This window comes from Phodopus roborovskii, unplaced genomic scaffold (assembly GCF_943737965.1).
Source record: "Phodopus roborovskii unplaced genomic scaffold, PHOROB, whole genome shotgun sequence".
Lineage (NCBI taxonomy): Eukaryota > Metazoa > Chordata > Mammalia > Rodentia > Cricetidae > Phodopus > Phodopus roborovskii.
In genome coordinates, this window is record NW_026126407.1 from 60582966 (window position 1) to 60606213 (window position 23248).

The 23248-nt window shown below is 38.5% G+C and overlaps 1 protein-coding gene across 1 annotated transcript in view; it reads right to left on the reverse strand.

Annotated features, from left to right (window-relative positions):
• The window catches only part of Large1 (LARGE xylosyl- and glucuronyltransferase 1), a 311517-nt gene that overhangs the window by 68325 nt on the left and 219944 nt on the right, over nt 1-23248 (reverse strand). The window contains exon 6 of the mRNA XM_051181466.1: nt 2015-2119. Coding sequence (XP_051037423.1) covers nt 2015-2119 — 105 coding nt within the window. The remainder of the gene's footprint in view (nt 1-2014; nt 2120-23248) is intronic.

Genomic DNA, 23248 nt, shown 5'->3' on the forward strand with positions numbered 1-23248 from the left:
GATTCACAGAGCTCCCTGTTTTCTGACACTTCAACAAGAGTGTTCACAACTTTTGAAAAAGAAAAATGTTTCACAAATGCTAGTGCCCACTCATGGCATCTGGTTAGCCCATATCTGTACTTCACATAATTGTGAAGTTTGCTATAGTATTGAATACAGGAAAAGAAGCACCTGCCCATATTATTGGTTGTTGCTGTATTCACACCTATGTTGAATGGATGAGTGAGTACACTTCATATAAGTCTACTTTGTCTGGTTGTTAACTATTACAGACATCATCCAATTACAATATTCCCTCAAACACTAACAGAGGAGATAAGAAGAAATGAAGAGTCAAGCCTAAAGTTTTGAAATGCTGGATGGTGGAGGTCAAGGCAAGCATTAGGTGACAGCCACATATCTACTGATCCCATTAAGCTGTTTGTTTCAGTTCTTGACAAGTTACCATCTGGGTTGTGTTTCTGACTGTGCCATGGAATGTACCATGTAGTGTCTAACTTTATTTCTCATTACTTCCTACTTCTTGACAGTCTAGTTCTTGCTACAGGCTCATAGGTGAATCAGCCCTTGAATGTTCTAGTTTTCTTATTCTTCAGGTTAGGAGGTTTCCTGGAGAAGTTCTTAATCCCCAGAGAACCAGGCCCCCATCTGGACATTTCTAGCCTAATTCAGGAACTGAAAAAAAACAGAACATAATTTAGTTTTCAATTGTTTTTAAGCAGACATCCTTTGGCTAACATGTCCTTCATCCTGGAACAACACACTTTCTCCTTGGATCCTTTGTGACATTGCACAAATAAATCCCTGTTGAACATGCTACTTATGTCCTCCTGGTCTGCCCTTCTTTTCCCTATTCTCATCCAAGTGTTTCCTTTTTCCCACCCCCTTTACTGATGTTTGCTTTTTAATATAATCACCCATCAGCATTTAAACTGAAGTGAGATGAATTTTAATGAGCCTGTCAAAACCTGTTTGTTTCTTTTTTTTCTCCTATCAGCTGAATGCTAAGTGAATGGCATCTTCTTGCACCCAGGAGGTGATGCATGGACAGAGTAGTCAAGGATGTGCTTTATCTGTGCCAAGGATACTTAAGGTGCCTTTAAATATACGTGAACAGTTACAGGCAAGAGTCTGTTCTGGGAACTGCCTGGTCATTTCTTCTACAGCTGCCCTGGCTCAATAAGACATGGGCATGGAAATAAGTTATAACAAGTTACACTAAGAGTCAGGTATGGTGCTGACACCAGTAACCAGAGCATTTAGGAAGAAGAAAGCTGAGGCAACGGCATTGCTGCCAAGTGTGAGGACATCCTGGGCTATAAGGTGAATTCAGGGCCAGCCTAGGCTATTGTGCTAAATTTATTCCTGCAAAATCTCTGATTTGTATCAATAGTCAAAAGAATAACAGGCAAAATTTCAATAGGATCTCAGCATTAAAGTCAGCAGAGGAGCTTTCTGGAAAGACTACAGCACTTCCACAGCTCAACTGCTGTACTGCTTTACTGTAAGAAGTAAGGTTTTTCCGCCACTGGTCTTGTCCCACTGCCGTGCCAGCCCCAAATAACACACCGAGTCTCTGTATTTGATATAATGCTGTTGGCCAGGTACTAGTTTCTTATCGGCTTGCTCTGTCTTAATTATTAACCCATTTCTATTAAATATAAGTACTTTCACGTGCTCTAATCTTACCGGGGAATGGGGCAGGCATCTCGTCTTCCTAGTCTCTCCATCTTGACTCCTCCTTACTACTTCCTCTTTCCTCCTAGTCTCCTAGTCCCGCCTATTTAGCTTTCCTACTGGCCAACATGAGAAACAGAATGGCATCTCCCATCATTTTACTGCTTTACTGCTTGCAGAATGACATGAAATAGTAACTGGAGGTGTCGCCTTTGTATGTGCCATGCCTGGATGAAATCAGGAAACCAGATATCCTCCTCTGGATTGCTGCACATTTCCTTTCTTTTTGGAAGATATAATGAGTCTATGTATCACTCACACTGCTCTTATGATTTACCTGTGTTGTAGCCCCTTCCAAGAGCTGGCCATGGACGGTGGTTTTTCCAGAGATTTCCAAGATACCAATCACTCTGGTTCTCTACCAAACCCAGGACCTGTTGCCCTATAAAACACAGAGAACACAGATGTCTTAGAAGCAGCAGCACAAGTATGTAGGGCTGTAAAGTATCAAACAGAAGAAATTATTATGCAGATCCTCATAAAACAGCCCCCACTGGAGGCTTTCATTAAGTGCTAGGTCCTAACCAGAGTGTTTAAGTTGCATTAATATATTTCCTTCTTACAATTAGGCAGCTGCTTTTTTAATCTCTATTTTACAGAGAAGAGTCAGCTTCCTAGAATGGTCATCTGTCTATTTCTGATAAAGTAAAAGGCCCCAACCATCCATCCATCTACCCACCCAACCATCCATCCTTCCATCTATGCACGCATGCACATATGCATTTCATTGGCAACATTAGGTATATCTTATGGCCGGACATAGTGATCTTCAAGATTCCAATATGATGTTTTCCACTGTATAATAATTTTTGGCTTTCTGCAGGTTTTTTTTTTTTGTTTTTTTTTAAGGAATTATCATTGTTTGATATGATGAGAGCCAATAGGGAACAGCCCCTCTTCAGCCAGCTCCTCATAGTGCTTACTACTTCTAAATTACATCCATATCAATAAGGACATGTAAATATCATGTCAATGCAATAGTGTCATCTGGAGGGATAAGTATTCTTCTGTCACCATAGTTGGCTTTGTCTCTGCTATACCATAATATTTCAGAAGGCTTGTAGCCCATCATTTAGGGCTGTGTTTCCAGGGAGTCATTAACACATTTGGAGATATATATCATCACTAGGGGACATGTGTCTGGAACGTAGATAGGACTGAATCTCTAAGCCTTCCAGGCATGTTATCAAACCTACCTGGTTTCATTGAAACATTCCAATATAAGACATCAGTAAAAAAATGTGTATTATAATTAACCCCATCAATTTATTGACTGGGGAATGAGTCTTCATACAATCAGTGATTAATACAAATACTGATGGAGCTAGTATATAAGTTTGCATTTGTCTGACATCCAGATGCTTTTCTTTTCAAATCATTAGTGATTATTCTCATAACAAATGTTCGAAGTAGGTATCATTAATCCACATTTCATAGAAAGAGAAACTGAGGCTTAGGAACTTTAAATGATTTGCTAACAGTCACACAATTAGCCAAACACAGCTAACCATGTGAAGTAAAACTCATACTGTTGGCCAATCTGAGAGATAAAGAGATTTCTAACCAAATAAAAATCCAGCAGCATGCTAAGAACATACAGCAACACTGCTGGAACTCCACCCTGGTTGATATAGGACCTCCTTGGTATAAGGACAGTTCTGTGAAATGATGGTGCAAAGGTTTGGTATAATTTCTTTGATTAATTTACTGAGTTGCTATCTAAATCATCCTAGCACAAACACATAAATTGGAGGCATGGGAAAAATACTACCACCCATTTTGTCAATGTAGATGATCATATCCCAAACTATAGAATCCCTTCAAAAAGTGTGTCCTCAACTTAAGGAGTGCAAGAACCAATCAATACCTCATGCAATAGCCTTGTGATTTGGTGCAAAACAACCAGCTCACAAAGGCTTGGATCCCTTAACTAAACAGCTGTAAACAAAATCCTGGCAATAGAGAATAATTTGATAACCCTACATAGGATCATGGGACAAAACTAAAATAGTTCTTGGTGACAGCGTTTACTAATTAAGGGTTAGTATCACCAATCATTTTGGTGATCATTTGGCATCAAAAGCTCAGACCTGAGAAAAGTGTGACTGTTTGAATGAGGAATGCCCTATGCTCAGGCATTTGAAAATTTGGTCAACAGTTATAATGCTGTTTGGAGAGGTGCTACATCCTTGCTAAGGGAAGTACTCTGAGGATGGCTTCTGAGGGAGTTTAGCCTCAACCTACTTCTGCTTTTTCTCTCTGCTTCATGTCTGCAGTTGAAGATGAGATCTCCTAGCTCCTAGCTCCTGATCCCACACTTGCTGCTTGCTATCACACCTTCCTGTCATGAGGAACTCTTAACCCCTGAAACCATACACAAAAATAAACTCTTCTGAAAATAACATTTGTTCATGGAATTTTACCACAACAACAGAAAAGTGACTAACACAAATGCCACATATCAGGACTGAAAAACAGAGAATGTGGTTTTATTGCATTGAGGATGGCTACCTGAATCTCAGAGAAGATGGACTTTCAATATCTGAAAATCCAAATTCTGTATTTTGGCACCACCCATATTATATTTGGCCTCAACCTATTGCTTTAAACAAGTCTTCTAGCTAACGATTCATTTCTACCCAACAAAATTAAAGGGTGCTTGCCTCTTTCACTCATTAGCCACTCCATCAACAGAGACCATACTTGCACCTGCTATTCCTTACCCACAGTCCTTTCAAAGCCTATATTGAGCTTGACACTTAACACAAAAACCCAAGTCTGAACTATATTTCATATTCATGGCATCATGACATTTATTTTTATTTGGTACTTCCTATCAACATTTGTATCTGCAGCTAATTTACATCTCTTAAGTTGCCAACTGAGTTATAGAAAACATTCTTGCCCATCATGTGTATATGCCCCATATTCCTACATTAGCAAATGGGCAAGGTCTGGGTAATATTTCACACACAGTATTTAACAAATGCTTGCTATATAAATGAATCTTTTATTTATATTTATATAAGTGTTCCTGCATGTCTTTTTGTATGTGTGGTGTGTACATGCATATGAATGAATATGCATGTGTAAGTATTTGTATGGTAGAGGTTGACATCAGATGTATTCCTGTATTGTTCTCTACCTTAAATTTTCAAATGAAGTCTTCCATTGAACCTAGAGTTTGCTATTCCAGCTAGACTGGTAGGCTTCCAAACACCAGGGACATTCCTATCTTTGACCCCTAGTCTTGTTACAGATGTGCTCTGCCACACTTAAGCTTTTACATGAGAGCCAGGATTGAACTCAGGCTCTCATGCTTGAACCCCAAGTATTTTCCTGACTAAGCTATTGTTCTCATCTCCATGAAGTACAGTCAATACAACCAACCAATACAACCTGAAGTCAATCATTTCTTTTACTATACTTTACTACTTGCTGTACTAGGGATTGGCTTCTTTGCATAGTAGGCAAGTATTCTACCATGTCAAATACCCCCCCCCCAATAAGCTTTGGAAGTTGAAGACTGTGTTTGCAGTTGGTGGTGTCAACAGTCCCAGCATCAATGCTGCTTTTATGTAGTAGTTGTTGAGCTCAGGTGACAGTGTCCCTCACATGGAGAACTGAGAAGATGGAAAACAGCAGCAGCATTCACTCAGGAAAAACAAACTGATAAACTGAGGAATTATATTAAGTCTCTTCTACAGAGAACATTCAAATTCTCTTTTTTCCCCCTCAAGCTTGGGCTATCTTTCTTTTGCTGGCAGCACACAATTCACACTATGTTGTACAAGGAAATTAACTAGGAACATGATTGTAATGCTCATATCCATTGACTGAAAAAAGCGATTCAACAACTAAAAGACTTTATTTTGTTTTAAGTGGAATTATTAGGTCTAATATCTATCATTGGAGCAAAGTGGGAAGAAGTGATTTTCCTTATTAGTCTCTCAGAAACCTTGGGTTCTGAATGTAGGCTTGTGAATTCCCTGAGATGTCTACTTTGTGTGTCTCTCAAGCCACTGAGGTCTGTGGCTATGGAGCTCTAAACATCAAGACTGTTGGAGGCAGAGGTATAAAATCTTGACTCCTGCTCTGCTGGGTTCTGGCTGTGCAGTCTGTAGAAAAGTCTTTAACTTCTCATTCCCTTGGCATCTTTTTGGCTCCTATGAATACACACATTTAAATCATATCACATGTGTCAAATGGTATACATTTTTCTTTGTGTGTCTCCTTGGATAATACTTAGAATATCATATAACTTTGTTTTTCTGGGTATGGTTTACATGTCATCACTTCAGATGTATCTGTCCTCCAAGCACACACCAGGGAATAAACTCTTGAACTACAAAATAAAAATCAATAGTTAGTAGAGGGCTATGTCCTTGCTTTTCCAGGCCCAGAAGGAGGAATTTCCTGTGCTGTTTTTTGGTAACCTTTTTTATTCCATGGGTGTGAATTAACTAACTTGTGATTTTAAGAAAACCAAGCTTACCAGTTTACCTTCCTCCTATTCCCTCTTCCTCTTCATTCCTCATCCTCTATTCCTTCTTCCTATGTGTGTCAATGTGTGCACTCAATGTTTTCTTCCATGCTCTAGGTTTTATGAGGCAGCGTCAACCAGCAGTTTTAACTATGATCCCAAATGTTAAGGTTACACATCATATATGTACATTAGCATTACCTTTATCAACAACATAAGGTGACACTTTGCTTTTAATCCCTTATGTCTGAGTAAGTTAGTATATGGTATGTGTGGGTATGTGGTTAATCTCTTAAGTGCTTTCACTCCCTTAGATATCAAAATGTCTGAGCCTTATTTCTGATCCTGGTATCTTGTGAATTACCAAATCACTCGCTACATAATGAATATGTACACTGAAAACAAATTATTTACATGTATGTATTAGTTAAGTATTAGGTTCACCTGCAGGAGCTGAAATTCAATTAGCTCATGTGGTTGTGTCCATATTCAGTTCACTAGCAGAATTCTCCAGTGCTACATGTGCTTTATTTTATTTTAATGTGTAAAGGTATTTTGTCTATATGCATATCTGTGTACCACATGAACGTTTGGTGCCCATGAAGGCCAAATGATAGTGTTAAATTTCTTGGAACTGGAGTTATAGGAGGTTGTGAACTACTATTGGGTGCTGGGAATCAAACCCAGGACATCTAGAATAGCCAGTGGTCTTAAGTCACTGAGTATCTCTGTAGCCCCAAAAACTGTACTGCTTGAACACAGATGTGTAAATTCAAATCTTGCTTTCTCTACTTCCCAGCTGTTTGACTGTTTTCTGTATTTCCTTCTTCAGTCATCTGTGAAGAGTAGTCAAGATGCAGTTTTATCAGAAATAGATTTAGTAGTCAAGATGCAGTTTTATCAGAAATAGATTTTATCCAGGCCTAGGTAATTCATATTTGTTCAAATCACACCACTCAGAAATATCTCAAAAGTGAGGCCAGAGAGATGGTTGGTACTGAAGAACACTTGCTGTTCTTGCAAAGGACAAGTATTTGATTCCCAGCTCCCACATGGCAGCTCAAGACCAACTATAATTCCAGTCCCAGGAGGTTCAATGCTCTCTTCTGGACTCTGTAAGTACTGCATTCACATGGTGCAATTACATACCTCCAAGCAACCTTTCACACACATAAATTAAAAAACAAAACAAAACAAAACAAAACATAGCAAAATGTCCCTTTGGCATCCGGTGATACCATTATAAAATTTCCCAAGTGGCCTGTGCTGCCCTGTAGGTTCAGACTGTCATCCTCCTCCATCTGGTCCCTTCCCAAGATGCTCTGGCCCATAGTTTGCTGAATCTCTGATTCAGTCTGACATCTATTGATGATTTGTTTGGTGTCAGACACCACACAAAATATGAAGGAATTAAACACAAATAAAACAGCCCTTTACCCAGAGAGAGTTATATGAGGAGGAAGATAAATAATTATGAATCAGTGTGATACCTGAGTGACAGAAGCTCTGATAAGTTGGAGGAATGGCAAGAAGAAGATAACTGATTCTATGTAGAATGTAAGGGAAGCCTGTCTGACACTTGATGCTTTCCCTGGATCCATCTATCATGTCCCTTCCTGCACAACAGATAAGCCCCTACCACATGCAGACCTCACAACTCCCAGCTTCCTTCATATCATTTTTGCTACATATGTTCAGTGTTATCCATCTGGGACCAAAGTCCTTTCTACTGCCTGATGGCAGGGTGGGTGAGACATGCACCCAGCTCAGGACTGAACTTCTACAATGTCCTGGATTCCAGAGGTTCCTCAGTCTAAAGACTTAACCTTGATTATATAGATACTTCAATGGCTTAATTCACATTAAGATGTGAATTTCCTGCCAATTCCTCTGAGGAATGAATGGCATAGACTTCCACAGCATCTAGACACTCAATATTCTGCAGTGCTTGCCTCATCATTGAAGGAGTTATTATTATAAAACATGCTGATTAACAGAAAAAGGCTGTTTTTGGCCTGGCCATGTGGTTATGATTAACTGTGCTGTTCTTAGTCTTCCCTACTTTGGGCACATGCTAACTTATGAAAATAAAGCCATCTTCTTGCTTATTTATACATCAACAGTAACAAACAGACAAGAGCCAACACACTTGCTATACTATCGGGATTCTGCTGCTGGTTTTACCAGCCATCAGAGGAATGGCTCTAGTCTAGGAACTCCCTGTCTCCCTTTTTTCCTCCCTCTTACTGGCTCCAGGCAGAGATTCTGCTATTAGGTTAGGGGGTAAGAGGGGAGTGAGGATTGAGAGTCAGCAGTAACTCTGCCACTTACAGCACATGGGAATGTGAAGCTAAATGGAAGGAAACATGACCATGACAAAGACAGAAGGATATATGTACTAATTAATTAGTTATTAGCATATACTCATTGTAGAAAGTGAAGGGTTTTAACAGACATTTTCATTAAACTATATGATGTATGCTAGCCATATTTACCCTCCATTATTATCCCTTTATCTTTGCTAGTCATTTTATTCTTTCCAAATACCCACTTCTATTTTTATTCTCTACCTCATCCATCCTATCTATGTATCTATCCTCTATTTTCGCACCCATTCATTCATCCATCCATCCATCCATCCACCCGTTCTACATTTGAGAGAAGACACACCTGCATATTCCCATTTACAACACTATTTAAAACTGATACACACACACACACACACACACACACACACACACACACACACACATTTTTTTTTGCCAAAAGAGCGCTGAAAATGCTTCCTTTAAAAATTTACGTACATGTCAAGATCAGAATTCTTTCAGTTTCAAGGCAGAAGAATTTAATTAACTATTTTACAACCACAGCTAAGGCAGATTATGTAAGAAGTATGATATAGAATTGTCATAAAAACCAGTGGGCATGAGTATCATGCTGAACAAATACACCCAATAGTTGGTAGTTTGGGAGATAGGTTTTCTTGACTTTGATTACAAACTAACCATGTTCTGATGACATTTATGTTTTTTTTAAAAAATAATTTATTTCTTTAAGTTTCATTCTGTATTCCAACCCTAGAAACAATGACATCATGGATTTTGCAGGCAAATGTTTAGAAATAACTAAAAAAAAAAAAAACATCCTGTGTGAGGTACCCTAGACTCAGAAAGACAAACATAGTATTATTGACTCAAAAGTGGATATTGGCTGTGAAACAAATAACAAACTATAACCCACAGCTCCATAGAAGTTAGATAACAAGGAGAACTCTAAGAGGGATGCAGAGATTGCCCTGGGAAGGGGAATTAGATGTGCTCCCCTGGGCAAATTGGAGGTGAGGGGGCAGGCAGTAAAGGGGAGGGGAAGAGAAATAAGAACATGAGGGAATGGGATATTAGGGGAGACAGAGTGGAGAAGCAATGAAAGATATCTTAATAGAGACAGCAACTATGGGGTTAGGGAGAAACCTAGTACTGCATTATTGTATTAGCTTGTGTGATCACCAAGAGATGATTGGAAAAATAAAATGTGTACATACACAGGTTGAAGTTTACTTAAATATAATAAAGAGATTAAGATTATGTTATCTGCAAGGAAATGGATAAAACTAGAGATTATTAAGTGAAATGAGCAGATACAGAAAGACATGGAGGTTTAAAATGAGACAAAATGGTGTTAGTTATAGCCCTAGCCATAGTTCAAGGTAACTGATCAAAGTACAGTTCCACTAAGTCTCTTATAAAATATAAGAATAAAATATTTTTACCAACAAGTATGCAGATCAAAATAGATATGTCTAATGTCTGGCACATGGTAGAGGCTCAACTAAAGCTACTTCTCTTACCCACTTCTGATAGTCATGATTAATAACTTGTAGGTTTTCCTATGTGATTACTAATAGTATTTAGCTAGGAGGGATATATTAAAATGTAGCCCTGCTACTTCCACCTTACCCCCTGCTAAGTCTGGCTTCATCCTGCTTTACCATTTAAAACCTATAACTTCTATAATTCTGATCTCCCTTTGAACACTTACCATGTCTTCTCCATGGGCTCAGATATCAGTCAGTCTTCTAAACTTGATGATGTCTCCTGATTACTTTCCTGGCTTCCCTTTTCTTTTGCTCAAAATTTGATTCATTGGTAATTGGATCTATTATGATGGCTTCAAATACCACTAACTAGAAGAGCCTTACTGAATCCACCCCTTCACCAGACTCCTTTCCTTCTTTTTTAATTCATTTATCAGATTTCCATCTTCATCTGGTTGCTCTGAAGTAACCCAAAACTCAAACTACAATCTTTTTCTTATTAATATTGATTTCCTCTCGCATCTCTCTCTTTCCCTTTCTTCTTCTCCCAGAATTTTTCATACCCTCACCACAACAGAAACCAATTCAATTGTCCCAATTGGGCAGCCCACAGACTGGGAAAAGATTTTCACCAATCCTACATCTGACGGGCTGATCTCCAAAATATACAAAGAACTCAAGAAACTACTCAACAAAACACCAAATAACCCCATTAAAAAATGGGGTATAGCACCGAAGAGATAATTATCAATAGAGGAAATCAAAAAGGCTGAAAGACACTTAAGAAACTGCTCAACATCCTTAGCTATCAGGGAAAGGCAAATCATAACAACTCTGAGATACCATCTTACTCCTGCCAGAATGGCAAAAATTAGAAACATCAATGACAACTTATGCAGGAGAGGATGTAGAGAAAGGGCAACACCTTTACACTGCTGGTGGGAGTGCAAACTCGTACAGCCATTATGGAGATCAGTATGGCAGTTCCTCAGGAAAATGGAAATGAGTCTTCCACAAGACCCAGCAATTCCCCTCTTAGTCATATACCCAAATGATCCACATCCATGCAACCTTAAGACATGTGTTCTTCTATGTTCATAGCAGCATTATTTGTAATAGCAAGAACCTGGTAGCAACCTAGATGCCCCTCAACTGAAAAATGGATAAAGAAGATGTGGCACATTACACAATGGAATACTACTCAGTAGAAAAAAAAAACCACTGGTATCTTGAAATTTGCAGGCAAGTGGATGGCACTTGAAGAAACCCTCCTGAATGAGGTAACCCAGTCACAAAAAAGAGGAACATGGTATGTACTCACTCATATATGGATTTTAGACATAGAGCAAAGGATAACCAGCCTATAATTCATACCACTAGAGAAACTAGAATACAAGGAAGATTCTAAGAGATTCATACAAGTGTGGGTGTGTGAGTAGAGCCTGAAGTAGGAAGGGGGTCTTCCTAGCTCATTCTCTATAAACCCAGAGCTTGCTGATTCCACTAGTCTAGCTAGCCAAATCTCAGGGATCTTCTGTTTCTGGATTCCTAGTGTTGGGCTTATAGGTGAACTACATCTCCAATCTAGCTGTTAAATGAGTCCTGAGGGTCTTCATGCTTGTATGAACCATACTTTATCCATGGAGACATCTGCTCAGTCCTATAAATCTTTTAAACACAGTAATCACATGTAAAACAGGCATTTGCTGGTGGGAGTGTAAACTTGTACAGCAATTTTGAAGATCGGTATGGCAGTTCCTCAGGAAAATGGAAGTCAGTCTACCATAGGACTGGACAATTCCACTCTTAGCCATATACCCAAATGATCCACAAGCATGCAACAAGGACATTGTTCAACTATGTTCATAGCAGGATTATTCGTAATAGCAAGAACATGGAAGCTCCTCAACTGAAGCACAAATAAAGAAGATGTGGTACATTTACACAATGAAATACTACTCAGCAGAAATAAACAATGGAATCTTGAAATTCACATGTAAATGAATGGAAGTTGAAGAAACCACCTTGAGTGAGGTAAACCCGTCACAAAAAGAGAAACATGGTATGTACTCATTCATTTATGGATTTTAGATATAGAGCAAAGGATCACCAGTGTATAATTTACACTGCCAGAGAAACTAGGATACAAGGAGTAGTCTAAGAGATTCATACAAGGTCCCTCACAGAAGGGGAAGGAAACAAGATCTCCTGAGCATATTGGAAGTGTGGGTCAGTGAGTGGAGAGAGAGGAGAAAGAGAAGGGGAGGAGAGGAGAACATGTGGGACTAGGAAGATTGAGTCGGGGGTTGAATAGATGAGAGCAAAGAGAGAAGGGGGGAGAGAGAGACAAAGGCAGAGAGAGAGAGAGAGACCATAATAGAGGGAGCCATTATAGGTTTGAATAGAAAACTGACTCTAGAGAAATGTCGAGAGACCTAGGAGGATGGCCCAAACTAACAATCTGAGCCACAGTGGAAAGGCTACCTTAAATGCCCTTCGCTGATAATAAGATTGATGATTGATGACTAACTTCTCTGCCATCATAGAGTAGCTGATGGAAATATAAGCAAATATCCACAGTCAAACACTGAGCCGAACTCCTGGAATCCAGTTTCAGAGAGGGACGAGTGATAAGAAAATGGGGACAAGACCAGGCTACAGAAACACACAGAGACAGCTGACCTGATAACTGGGAAACCAGCATTGGGCCAACTGAGACACCCTGAACATGGGCCTCAGTTAGAAGGCTTGGGCAGTCTAAAGAGCCTCTGACTGTGGAACCAGGATGTATCCCTGGTACATGAAAGGACTTTGGGAACACATTCACCATAGAGGGATACTCCCTTAGCCTAGAGGCAGGAGGGAGGGCCTAGTCCCCACTCCAACCAACTTGACAGATTTTGTTGATCACTCCTGGAAGGCATCACCCTACATGTGGAGTGGGGAACTTTGAACTTTCATAACATCCTTTCTTTTGATGTGAGCCTATACCCTGAATAATAAAAACCCGAGGCAGACACTGGGGATCAAGCTGAAGATCAGAAACACAAAGTAGCCAGGTCCTAGCTCTTAACTCTACCTACAACTAAAAAGGTGATCCTGGCTCTATGAATCCTCAGCGAGGCTGGAGATTGAATCCTGATATGTGACCCTGCTCTTATCTTTAGTGCTGGGATTAAAGGCATGAGCTCTGTTTCTTTTTTAGACTGATCCATTCTAATGTAGCCCTGGGTGGCCTTGAAATCACAGAGATCCACCTGCATCTGTCTCCTAAATCCTGGGATTAAAGTTATGTGGTAATACTGCCTGGCCTCTACGGCTGTGGCTAGTTTTTCATTCTGATCTCCAGGCAAGCACTAGTAGATCATAAAGAGTATATCACCATCTGAGGGATGCAAGTTCTCTGAAAAAGTGGAGACTGAAGTAAAATACAGCTTATATGTCATCATGACATCTAGTGAAGTTTGGTATGGTATAAGGATAGAGTTGTAGCCTCTGGATTATGTCTGGCACAGAAACTCTTGCAATATTTCTCTGACAACCTATTACTTCAGACAGTACACTCCACAACAGTGCCAGAAAACTAGACCATGGGTTCTATGTAAGCCTACTCATAGGAAGTCTGTCTATGCAACGGGCAAAGCAGGGACTCTAGAACCATACAGACAAAGCAATCTAAGCCAGTAATGTCAGCACTCTGGAAATGAGGAAGATGCTTATGTACATCCGACAGTGGCCTTCACACTCATGGTGCAATGATGATGGTAAAGCACTTTTGCCCCATAAAGGTAACTATCACAGTCAGAGGATGAGGGGAGTGTTTAAACAGTAACAAAATGCAATTTCCTTCTCTATGCAGCCTTTCCCCAACTGCACCAGCCAAATTTAGCTGTCCTGTTGTGTTTTCATTGCTTCTGAAACATGTTTTCATTATAATAGGTTTTAGCAGTGGGAATAGGGAACTCTCTGGGGAGGCTTAAAAAATGTAGATGTACCTGGTCCAGCATCTCAGGAGACTTTCATTTACTAATTTTCTAAGTATGCTTTGGAACTGGGGATTTATCTTAACATGTTCCCCAGGAACCTCAGTACTAATGCATATAGGTAACAAATACTGAAACATAAAATCCTGCCATGAATAACAACAACAACAAAATGTTGGATCAAACAACATACATACATTGTGTGTGTGTGTAGAAGGAACAAGTAAATGGAGAAAATACCCAGTCAATAAAGAAAATGCCATGATATTTTGTTTATAATCTAACAAATAAAGTTTGCTTGAGGATCAGAGAAATAAAGCGGCCAGCCACCAGAGAGTTCTTACTCCCATTAATGCTCAGACCAAAGGGATGATACTGTCTTCAGACTGCATCCTCAGACTGCTACCTCAGACTGGACTGCACTGTGCTCCTATTCCCTTGTATTCCTCTTTCTACCCAGCCATATCCCTTCTTGTCTCCACCTCTTTAGTGCTGGGATTGAAGGCATGCCACTCTAAGTGCTCTGGGTAACCTTTGTGTGAGCTCTGTTTCTCTTTTAGACTGGAACACTTTTATGTAGTTCATGGTGGCCTTTAACTAACAGAGATCCATCTACATCCTCTACGACTAACTAGTGTGGCTAAATTTGCACTCTGATCTTCAGGCAAACTTTATTTGCTAGATCATGAACAAAATTTCACCATAAGAATATTTGTAAGAAAGTACAAATATTATGTTGGGGGGAGGGGTTTTGCCTTTGTTTTTATAGTAGAATAAAAGCTTTGGATACCATCAGAGTTGATCAAGATCCATCTGAACAGGAGAAACTTCTTGATGAAAAGAGATGAAAGGTCATCCACCAAGGTATATCACAAGTATTGTATGGAGACCTCACAAAAGTAGGGTGAGTGTTCTGTTCCTGTCATTACAGGAAAACAACAAACACCCAGCTTCAATAAGCCAAAAGACATTAGATATGTAGTTGTCTAAAGAAGAGGATCACTATCCAGAAAGAACCATCAAGCAAAGAATCTGACTCATGGTACCAATATCTATTCTTGTTGAAAGATTTCTATACAGTGTCTTTATCTTCTTACTTCCTAGTACTCTGCTAGTCCCAATCCATTTAAAAGCAATGCTGTCTTTGGAGTTGGATTTAGCTTTCCTTGTCTAAATGCAAGCATTTTGTTAAAGTTAAATTCAGAGTTTCTGTCTTATATCAAGAAGCCAATTGGTGTTAGAAAACAAAATCTAGGAACTATTATTTACTAAAATAATAATCTCTCTAAAATCCTAATTTCCCTCATACTTATTTTATTGTTGCCTTTCTCAGTATGCATACCTTTAATAGTTGAACTTTCTGTGTTGATATTAATGTTTATGTCTTCTACAATGAGCAATAACATTTCCTAACAGCAACCACCGAAGTCTCCAGAAAGAAGATGGGGCCTCACTTCATAGAGTAAACTTGATTCAACTTGTTGTCTCTGAACTAGTAATCACCATTCTAAGAATGGTTTAGGACTAATACTGCTATAAACAATTCCAGACTAGCAAGCTGAGTTGGTGCACCTGCTTATTAGACTTTGGCCAGAGCTTCAGATATGAACTTCAGTCAAGCATCTCTTGCTACTCAGATACTAGCTACCAATGTTACAGCTAGTCCACTCAAGATTTTCCTTTGCTTATTATTATTTTTTTCCTTACAGGTTCCCATTGATGCCCCATTTCCCTACAGTTGGCATAGGGTATTTTTTTGTTCTCTCTTCAATGAAAAAAGGGATAATTATCACCTGCTTAGGGTTGGTTTTAAGTTGCACAGTGGGTATGGAAGGTGACTGCTAGACTTGGATATATTATAGAAGTTTAGGGGTATGGATGGGAAGGGCATGGTTAGGATGGGATATAGGTAGATTAACATATCTTCCTGTTAATTAAATTTAGCAACTCAACTATAAATTGTAAGATTCTTGTATGTTGACTAAATATGGTCTTCTTTCTGTTTATGATGTTTTGCACACAAATATAAAACTGTGTGTATGTGTGTGTGTGTGTGTATATATATATATGTAACATATATATATATATATATATATATATATTGTATATTGATACAGCTTAGGATATTTTATCATATTGCACTTCACAGTGCTACGTATAGTCAAGACATTTCAGTATTTACATTTTTGAAGTCACTGTCCTTGCTACATTATTTTGGGAAGCATCAGCCATTGAGCAACTATATTTCTGAGAATTAAAAATTATAGCTACCCATGCTTCTTATACCTATGAGGCTAGTCAGAAATAAATATTTATCTTCAAACACTTCAAAGACTTGCAGAGTATGGCACTTAAATGTTTTAATGTACTCCATTGACATGAGACACAATTGCTCCAGATAGCACTGAGCTATTTCTGAAAGTATGTTGGTCACTGATGACATTCCATTTGGAGTTCATTCTCTGTGGCTACTGGCCTCTTTGGCAAAGAACTGCCCCAATGTGGACCGCTCATCTGAGACATGCTGTTCTAACTGAGCTTTCAGGAGATAAACTTAAAGAAGATTGCTGAACCATGTCAAGTCAGGATAAGACAATTTAACTGCTTCTGAGATGGTACATCTGATTCTTTAGGCCTTAGTCATGGTTGCCATGACATTGCTGTGAGAACATGGTGACTGTCCAGGTAGCCTGCTCTTTCTGTCTTCACTTGCACTTTTGGAAGTCGCACACTTGCACTTCCAGCCTACCCTAGTATTGTTATTTTCCTTCTCAGGTCCCTGATGAGGTTGAAGACTAGACAGCTGTAGTTATATCCTTTCTTATCTTAAATGGACAAGATTTAGATTTTCCAGTAATGTAAATCTAAGTCACAGAGCAATTTACCCTGATCCCTGATACTGTACATGTAGCATATATTTATTGCTTAATGTTGCTCTTGCGATAGTAGGTTTTAATTTGTGTATGTTTATCTTTCCTTTTCCTAAAGTATACTTGACATTTGTTATCACTGCATATAGTTTTGCATGAGGCTTAAAATCTTCTTCTTTAGACCTGAAATGGCAGCCACATTCCTTTGGTTGTAGCTTCAGGTGGAATGAAGCATAAAAAGGGCAGCTTTATCCCTGGCTTTCCTTGGTGCGCTTTTTCTGGTGGGTCAGTGGATGTGGTAGGAATAGCAGGGAAACACTCCAGTGTTGTTGTTATTATTTTGTATAATTGTCCCCAATACATAGCAATTTATCATTTATATTTGGTTCAGTGATATAATTACATCTATGCCTCCATGTTCCTCTCACTTGTTTGAGTGACTCATTTCTAATAAATAGATTGGAACAGAATTTATGTCATGTGACTTCTGAATTCAAGTGATTAAAAGGGCATGTGGCATCTGCCTGTTTCTGTCTTTTTTGTCTCTTTCCCTGTGTTTGTTCACACATGAGGAAGCCAGTCTCCATGGTGTAAGTCTGTATCAAGCCATTCGGTAGAGAAAGCCTCATTGGGGAGACATGAAGCTGTAGCAGTCCAAAGTAGCTAGTGAAACTGGCTAGATACCTTGCAGGGTTAATTTTCCATCCCAAGCTGATACATGACTGAAAGTGCAGAATAATCTGGATGAGACTTGCCTGGCTGAGTCCCTCTGGAATTTCTGTTTATAGAAATCAGGAGGCATAATAAATGACTTGTTTTAAATTTTCCTGTAATTTATTATGAGTGAATATTTAACTAGACATAGTATATGAAAGCCTCCCAAAAGAAGACTGTCAAAAAAGAGCAGATACTTTAGAGAAGGAATCATATGGGAAAGTTGCAGAAATGAAGAATGATGATCAGCTGACTTATCAACAGAAACAATGGAAGCCTTTCAGAGAGTAGAATAACACCACCAGTGTTCTGGTAGAAAAAACAAAACAAACAAACAAACAAACAAACAAACAAAAAACCAAAATCCAAACCAACGATTGTGGATCCATTGAACAATGGCAAAATGAAGCCATGTGTCATAAAATCAAAGCTGGATTTTCACAAGTAGCAGACATTTAAACAGTGTACTTTTAAGAAGAATGGAAATGACCTCAAACAGAATGTCTGAAAGTAAGAAAAATGAGAGAAAACCAGGAAACAGCAAATACACAGATCTGAACTTTGAAATCCAGACATGAAAATAAACAATGCTAACTAATGAAACTACAAGAAAAGCCAATTATAACAAGGAGGCTTTAAATAGTGAGCACATAACTCAGGGAAAATTTATAAGAATTGTGATATTTCAGAATTTTAAGTAAATAAACTTACCAGTAGTCCTATAAAAGTTTCAATCAATTAGGGTTTAAAAAATGAAATGAGATGGACTGGAGGGATTACTTAGTAGTTAAGAGCACTGGCTGCTTCTCCAGAGTTCCTGAGTTCAATTTCTAACAACTGCATGGTGGCTCACAATCACATGTAATGAGAGCTGATGCCTACTCCTGGTGTACAGGCAGAACTCTGTATACATAATAAATAAATCTTAAGAAAAACTAAAATGAGAAAGAAAAATCTATAATCAATCCAAAGATTGTAATAGAGGTTGAATAAAGATACTCCTGAAGTATTATAAAGAGGAAATGAAATACCACAGGGTAGAAATGACACAATCATGCTGACCACATCAATCTTAGTGATATATTCTATTTTCAGGATGAACACAAACTTTTTCATTAGAAAAACTAAAAGGAAAGAACAACAATATTCCAATTAAAAGAAAAAATTTGAACTAAATAGTTGGGAAAAGGAAATAAAAGCAAGTATAAATCAAAAGAATGTGTTCTGAACTGGTAAAAGATAAGAGACTTCAAGATGATGCACATCACTAGAAACATCTTTCCATGATATAAACCTTCCAATAGATTATTAGAATATGTAGATTAAATATAATTGCTGCAGGTGGTGTTGCACATCTTCAATCCTAGTACTGGAAGTGGAAGTGGGAGGATCTGTGTGAGTTCAACATCATCCAGGTTTACATAGTGAGTTTCAGGGTACTGAAGGGCAAACAAAAAACAAACAAACAAACAAACAAAAAAAAAACAATTGCAATGACATCAGAATGTATTAGTTACCCAGGAATGCACCTGTGATAACATTTGACAGACACTATGGTAAAATCAATTGGAAGATACTGCAGAGAAACAAATGACTGTGACTCACTGATAACTGTGTTTCCTTGTATAAGTAATATCTACAATATAGAAATGCTCCATAAATATATGCTGGAAGAACATGATTGTTACAAGCCACTTACATGGAATATAAGCTAAGCAGATTTTTCTGCTTCTGATTGCTTGACTGACATGCATCAAATAATACACTTTTTAGGAAAGGATACCTTCTAACAGAAAAAGGTACAGACCCTCTAGATCCAGCTCATGCTACACTTACTTTTCTCTACATGACCCTACTGAAGTTAGTTTTTCCTATTGACACCACTTTTAGAAATCATTTCTATCCATTACTTTATTGCTTTTGGGTGTGCTTGTGCACAGAAGGCAATGTCTGATGTTATTTTTCAAGAGTCATTCATCTTATTTTTTGAGACAAAGTCTCTTAATGGCCTGCTGCTGTCCAAGTAGTACGGGCTACCTAGCAAGCAAAGCCTCATGGATCTGCTTTCTCTACCTCCCTGAGTGCTGAATTTCTAAGTATGTATTTGAATTCTTGTGAATTCTGGGCATTAAATTAGGTTCCCTTACTTGCATGGCCCTTTCTAAGCCTTTTTCATAATTTGTAAATAGTGCTATTGTTGTTTCTATTATCTTTTACATTCTCCATTGACTCTAAAAATGAAAGGGAAACAAACCCCTCAAGATATTCTCTTTCCTTCTTCATCTTTCTTCTCACACACACCTTGCCACTCACACATACTTGTACCAGCTGTGTATGACCCTCAGACCAGTGTTGAGATCTTTTCATAAAGAAAGAAGAGCACAAAGGAAAGTCTGCCTACAAGAGCCTGGTGATTATTTTTGCGTCCCCCAAAGTCATGGGCCATTTTCCAGATCAACTGGGATTCTTTACTTTCATTTGTTCCATAGTCTCCAGTTTTTTATTACAGCTCTTTTTTTTTTTTTTTTAAAGAGGCAGGATCTAGAGAGATGACTCTAGATCAAAGATTCCAGTTTAAAATCAAATAGGTGAAGTTCAAGTTTCATTAAGTAGATGTGTTGATATTATGTAAAAGTAAAGAACAGAGGACCAGGTCTTTGTGTCCTTTGGAATATATTATCACCTTCAACGAATTATGCACACCACTATTTTCATCTTTGCAATATTTCATTAATTGGTTTTATTGTCAAATTAAAAGGTGCTGGTTTCAAGTGACATTTAGTGAGATGGGTGGGGGGTATACCTCAGACTTCATTACATGGCATTTGCTTTCTAGATAAATTTTAACGCTACATAGGTAAAACAGTAAAGGTATGCAGTGTACTCTTGGTTCTAACATCAGTATTTAACATAAAAGTGTAACAGAGGCTACTCTCAAATCTATCTGTCTATGGGTATTGGTTGATAAAGAGGGATGTGATTCTAATTTTTCTCGTTATGAAGAATTTTTGAAGGGCCATCCACACATACTCCTACATTAATAGGTAGTTTTGCTTGATGCTGTAGAAGAAACCTTAAAAAAGAAAAAAAGAAAGAAAAAAAAAGAAAGGGTATATCTTGGAGGCAATGTCTGAAAGGATATGATTGAATGAATAGTTTCATAAAATGTGATGTTGGTTTGAGCCTTATATCTGCTTTACTTTTTCTTTTATTCATTCATCAAATCTTTACATTTTTTTTTGAAAATTCTAGAATCAATATCTTCAGTCCCATTAATTCCAAAGAAACAACATCTGAACTTCACTCCCCTTCCACCTCCTCTACATCTAAAATTTCAACCAGGCTGTTAGTGAAAGTCAACATTTCAAAACAACAAACACCTCAACTTTTTAAAAAGCATGACACTTTTAAAGTAGCATATTCTCCATCCTTGAACTCCATGATTAGTCAAAACCTAATCAATACTTCCTTTAGAAAAATGTAGCTGATATTTTTTTAATTCTTTGAGGGACCTGCCACTCAGCTCTCAAACAAATACACAGAGACTTATGAGTACCCAGCCTTAGTTTGGATTATTTCTAGTCAGCTTTTCTAACTAAGTTATCCCATCTACCCTTTGCCTCTGGGCTTTTTACCTCTCTGTATTCCATATTCCTTTCTTTCTTCCTTACTCCATGCTGACTGTATGGCTGGGTAACTGGTCCCTCGTGTACTACTCTCCTTCTCCTTTTCTCATTCCTTCTCTTCTTGATCTTCTATATATTCTCTCTGCTTGCCAGTCCCACCCATCCTTTCTCCTGCTTTGCTACTGGCTAATCAGCTCTTAGACCAATCAGGTATTTTAGACATGTAAAGTATTACTGCTTCACAGAGTTAAACAAATGTAATATAAAAGAATGCAACACATCTTTGCATCATTAGACCAATATTCTACAACATAAAGGAATTTAACACATCTTCAACTAATACTCCACAACAGAAAAAGTAGAGGATGAAAATTTAAGTTAAGTGCTTCCTAGAACCGATGCATAATTTCATGAATTTTTCAAAGCAGGTCTGAGTTGTGTACATTAGACCCCATTGTACAGATGATAAAACTGAAGTTGAAAGCATACGATGCTGGCCCAAGGGTAGCTATAAACAGGCAGAGCTGGGACCTTAAAACAGGCTTTCTGGACTACATAGTTGGTCCCATCTCTTCTCCTTCCTGTTCCCTGAAAAGTCTCAGGAATTCTCTTCTCTAGGTGATTTATGGATCTCCTCGAGTACTTGTCTCTGACTTACACTTTTCCTCCATCTTGGGCTACTGTGTGATAAATCTTCCTGTAATACCATGTCCTAGGACCTGTGTTTCATTAATTAGAAATCACAGGATTATAAATGACTGACAAAAGGAAGCTAGGACCTTGCTTATTGATGGCTCCAGGCATAGACTCCTTGGCTTGTCTTCAACTTGCCCAAACAACCTCCCAGTGGGTATTTATCAGAATAGAGAGAGGGGCCTTCTGTGTTCCATAAGATTTTAGAAGCTGTTCCTTCTACTGGAAGTTTATCTCTGTGTTAACACCCATACACGTACCTATTGGCACAATAAGGCTGCCCTCACTGAAGGCATGTGGATTATGTGATGTTGCCAGACATATCTCTGTATACTCCTCCCACTCTTCCACATGCTGCTAGGCTGAGTCCATCTTCTTCCACGAGGAATTTTCCACAGGCAGAGATCATGACTCAGAGTCCTTGTCTCTGCTCTGGCAAAACCTACACAACCCAAGACTCCATTTTTATTCACTTCCACAAATTCCCTTTGGGTAAAACATTGTTTGGTGTTGTAGAAACACTGTCAGCTAGATCAGTTGTTATTTCTATGTTAAGAATCTGGTCCCATCTACTGTGGCCCTGTGGGTCAGAGATATCAAGTGGGCTGTTTGGAGGTCTATATTGGCTAAAGCAAATTCAAGCGATTTATAGCTAGGGTAGGGCCCAAAGACACTTAAGAGAGCTTCTATCAGTGAGATTAATTCTTAAGAATCCATAAATAATGGAGACTTCTCAGATAGCTTGGCAGTAATTAGTGCATTCTGCTCTTGTAGAGGACCTGGGTTTAGTTCTCAGTACCCGTATACACTAGCTTATAACTGCATGTAACTCCAGTTGCACAGATTTCAACTTAGGTTGGCCTCTGTGGGCACCTGAAAGGACATGGTGCTCATCAATTCACTCAGGCACACATATACACAGATACAAATAAAACAAAATAATCAAAATTAGGGTACCGCAACATGGCTTGGTGCTAAATTACTTGCTGTATAAGCATGAGGCTCTAAATTTGCTGTCTCTAAAGCTCATATAGTCTAGTGGTTGTGACACACACATAGAACCCTTGTACTAGGGAGATGGCCATAGGGGGTTCTTGCAGTCACTTGTGACTAGGTTGAGTGACAGTTACTGCTTCAAAGAAAATAAGGTGATTAATGGCAGAAGAAAGTCAATGTTGATCTCAGACAGACAGACACACATACACACACTCCTGCATGCACACATTCACATATGCATGTACACTTACATACTACACACACAGAGTCCAAAAGCATTCTTAGCCAAGTATAAAAATAGCAGCAAGGATATAATTATTAAGATTGATTTC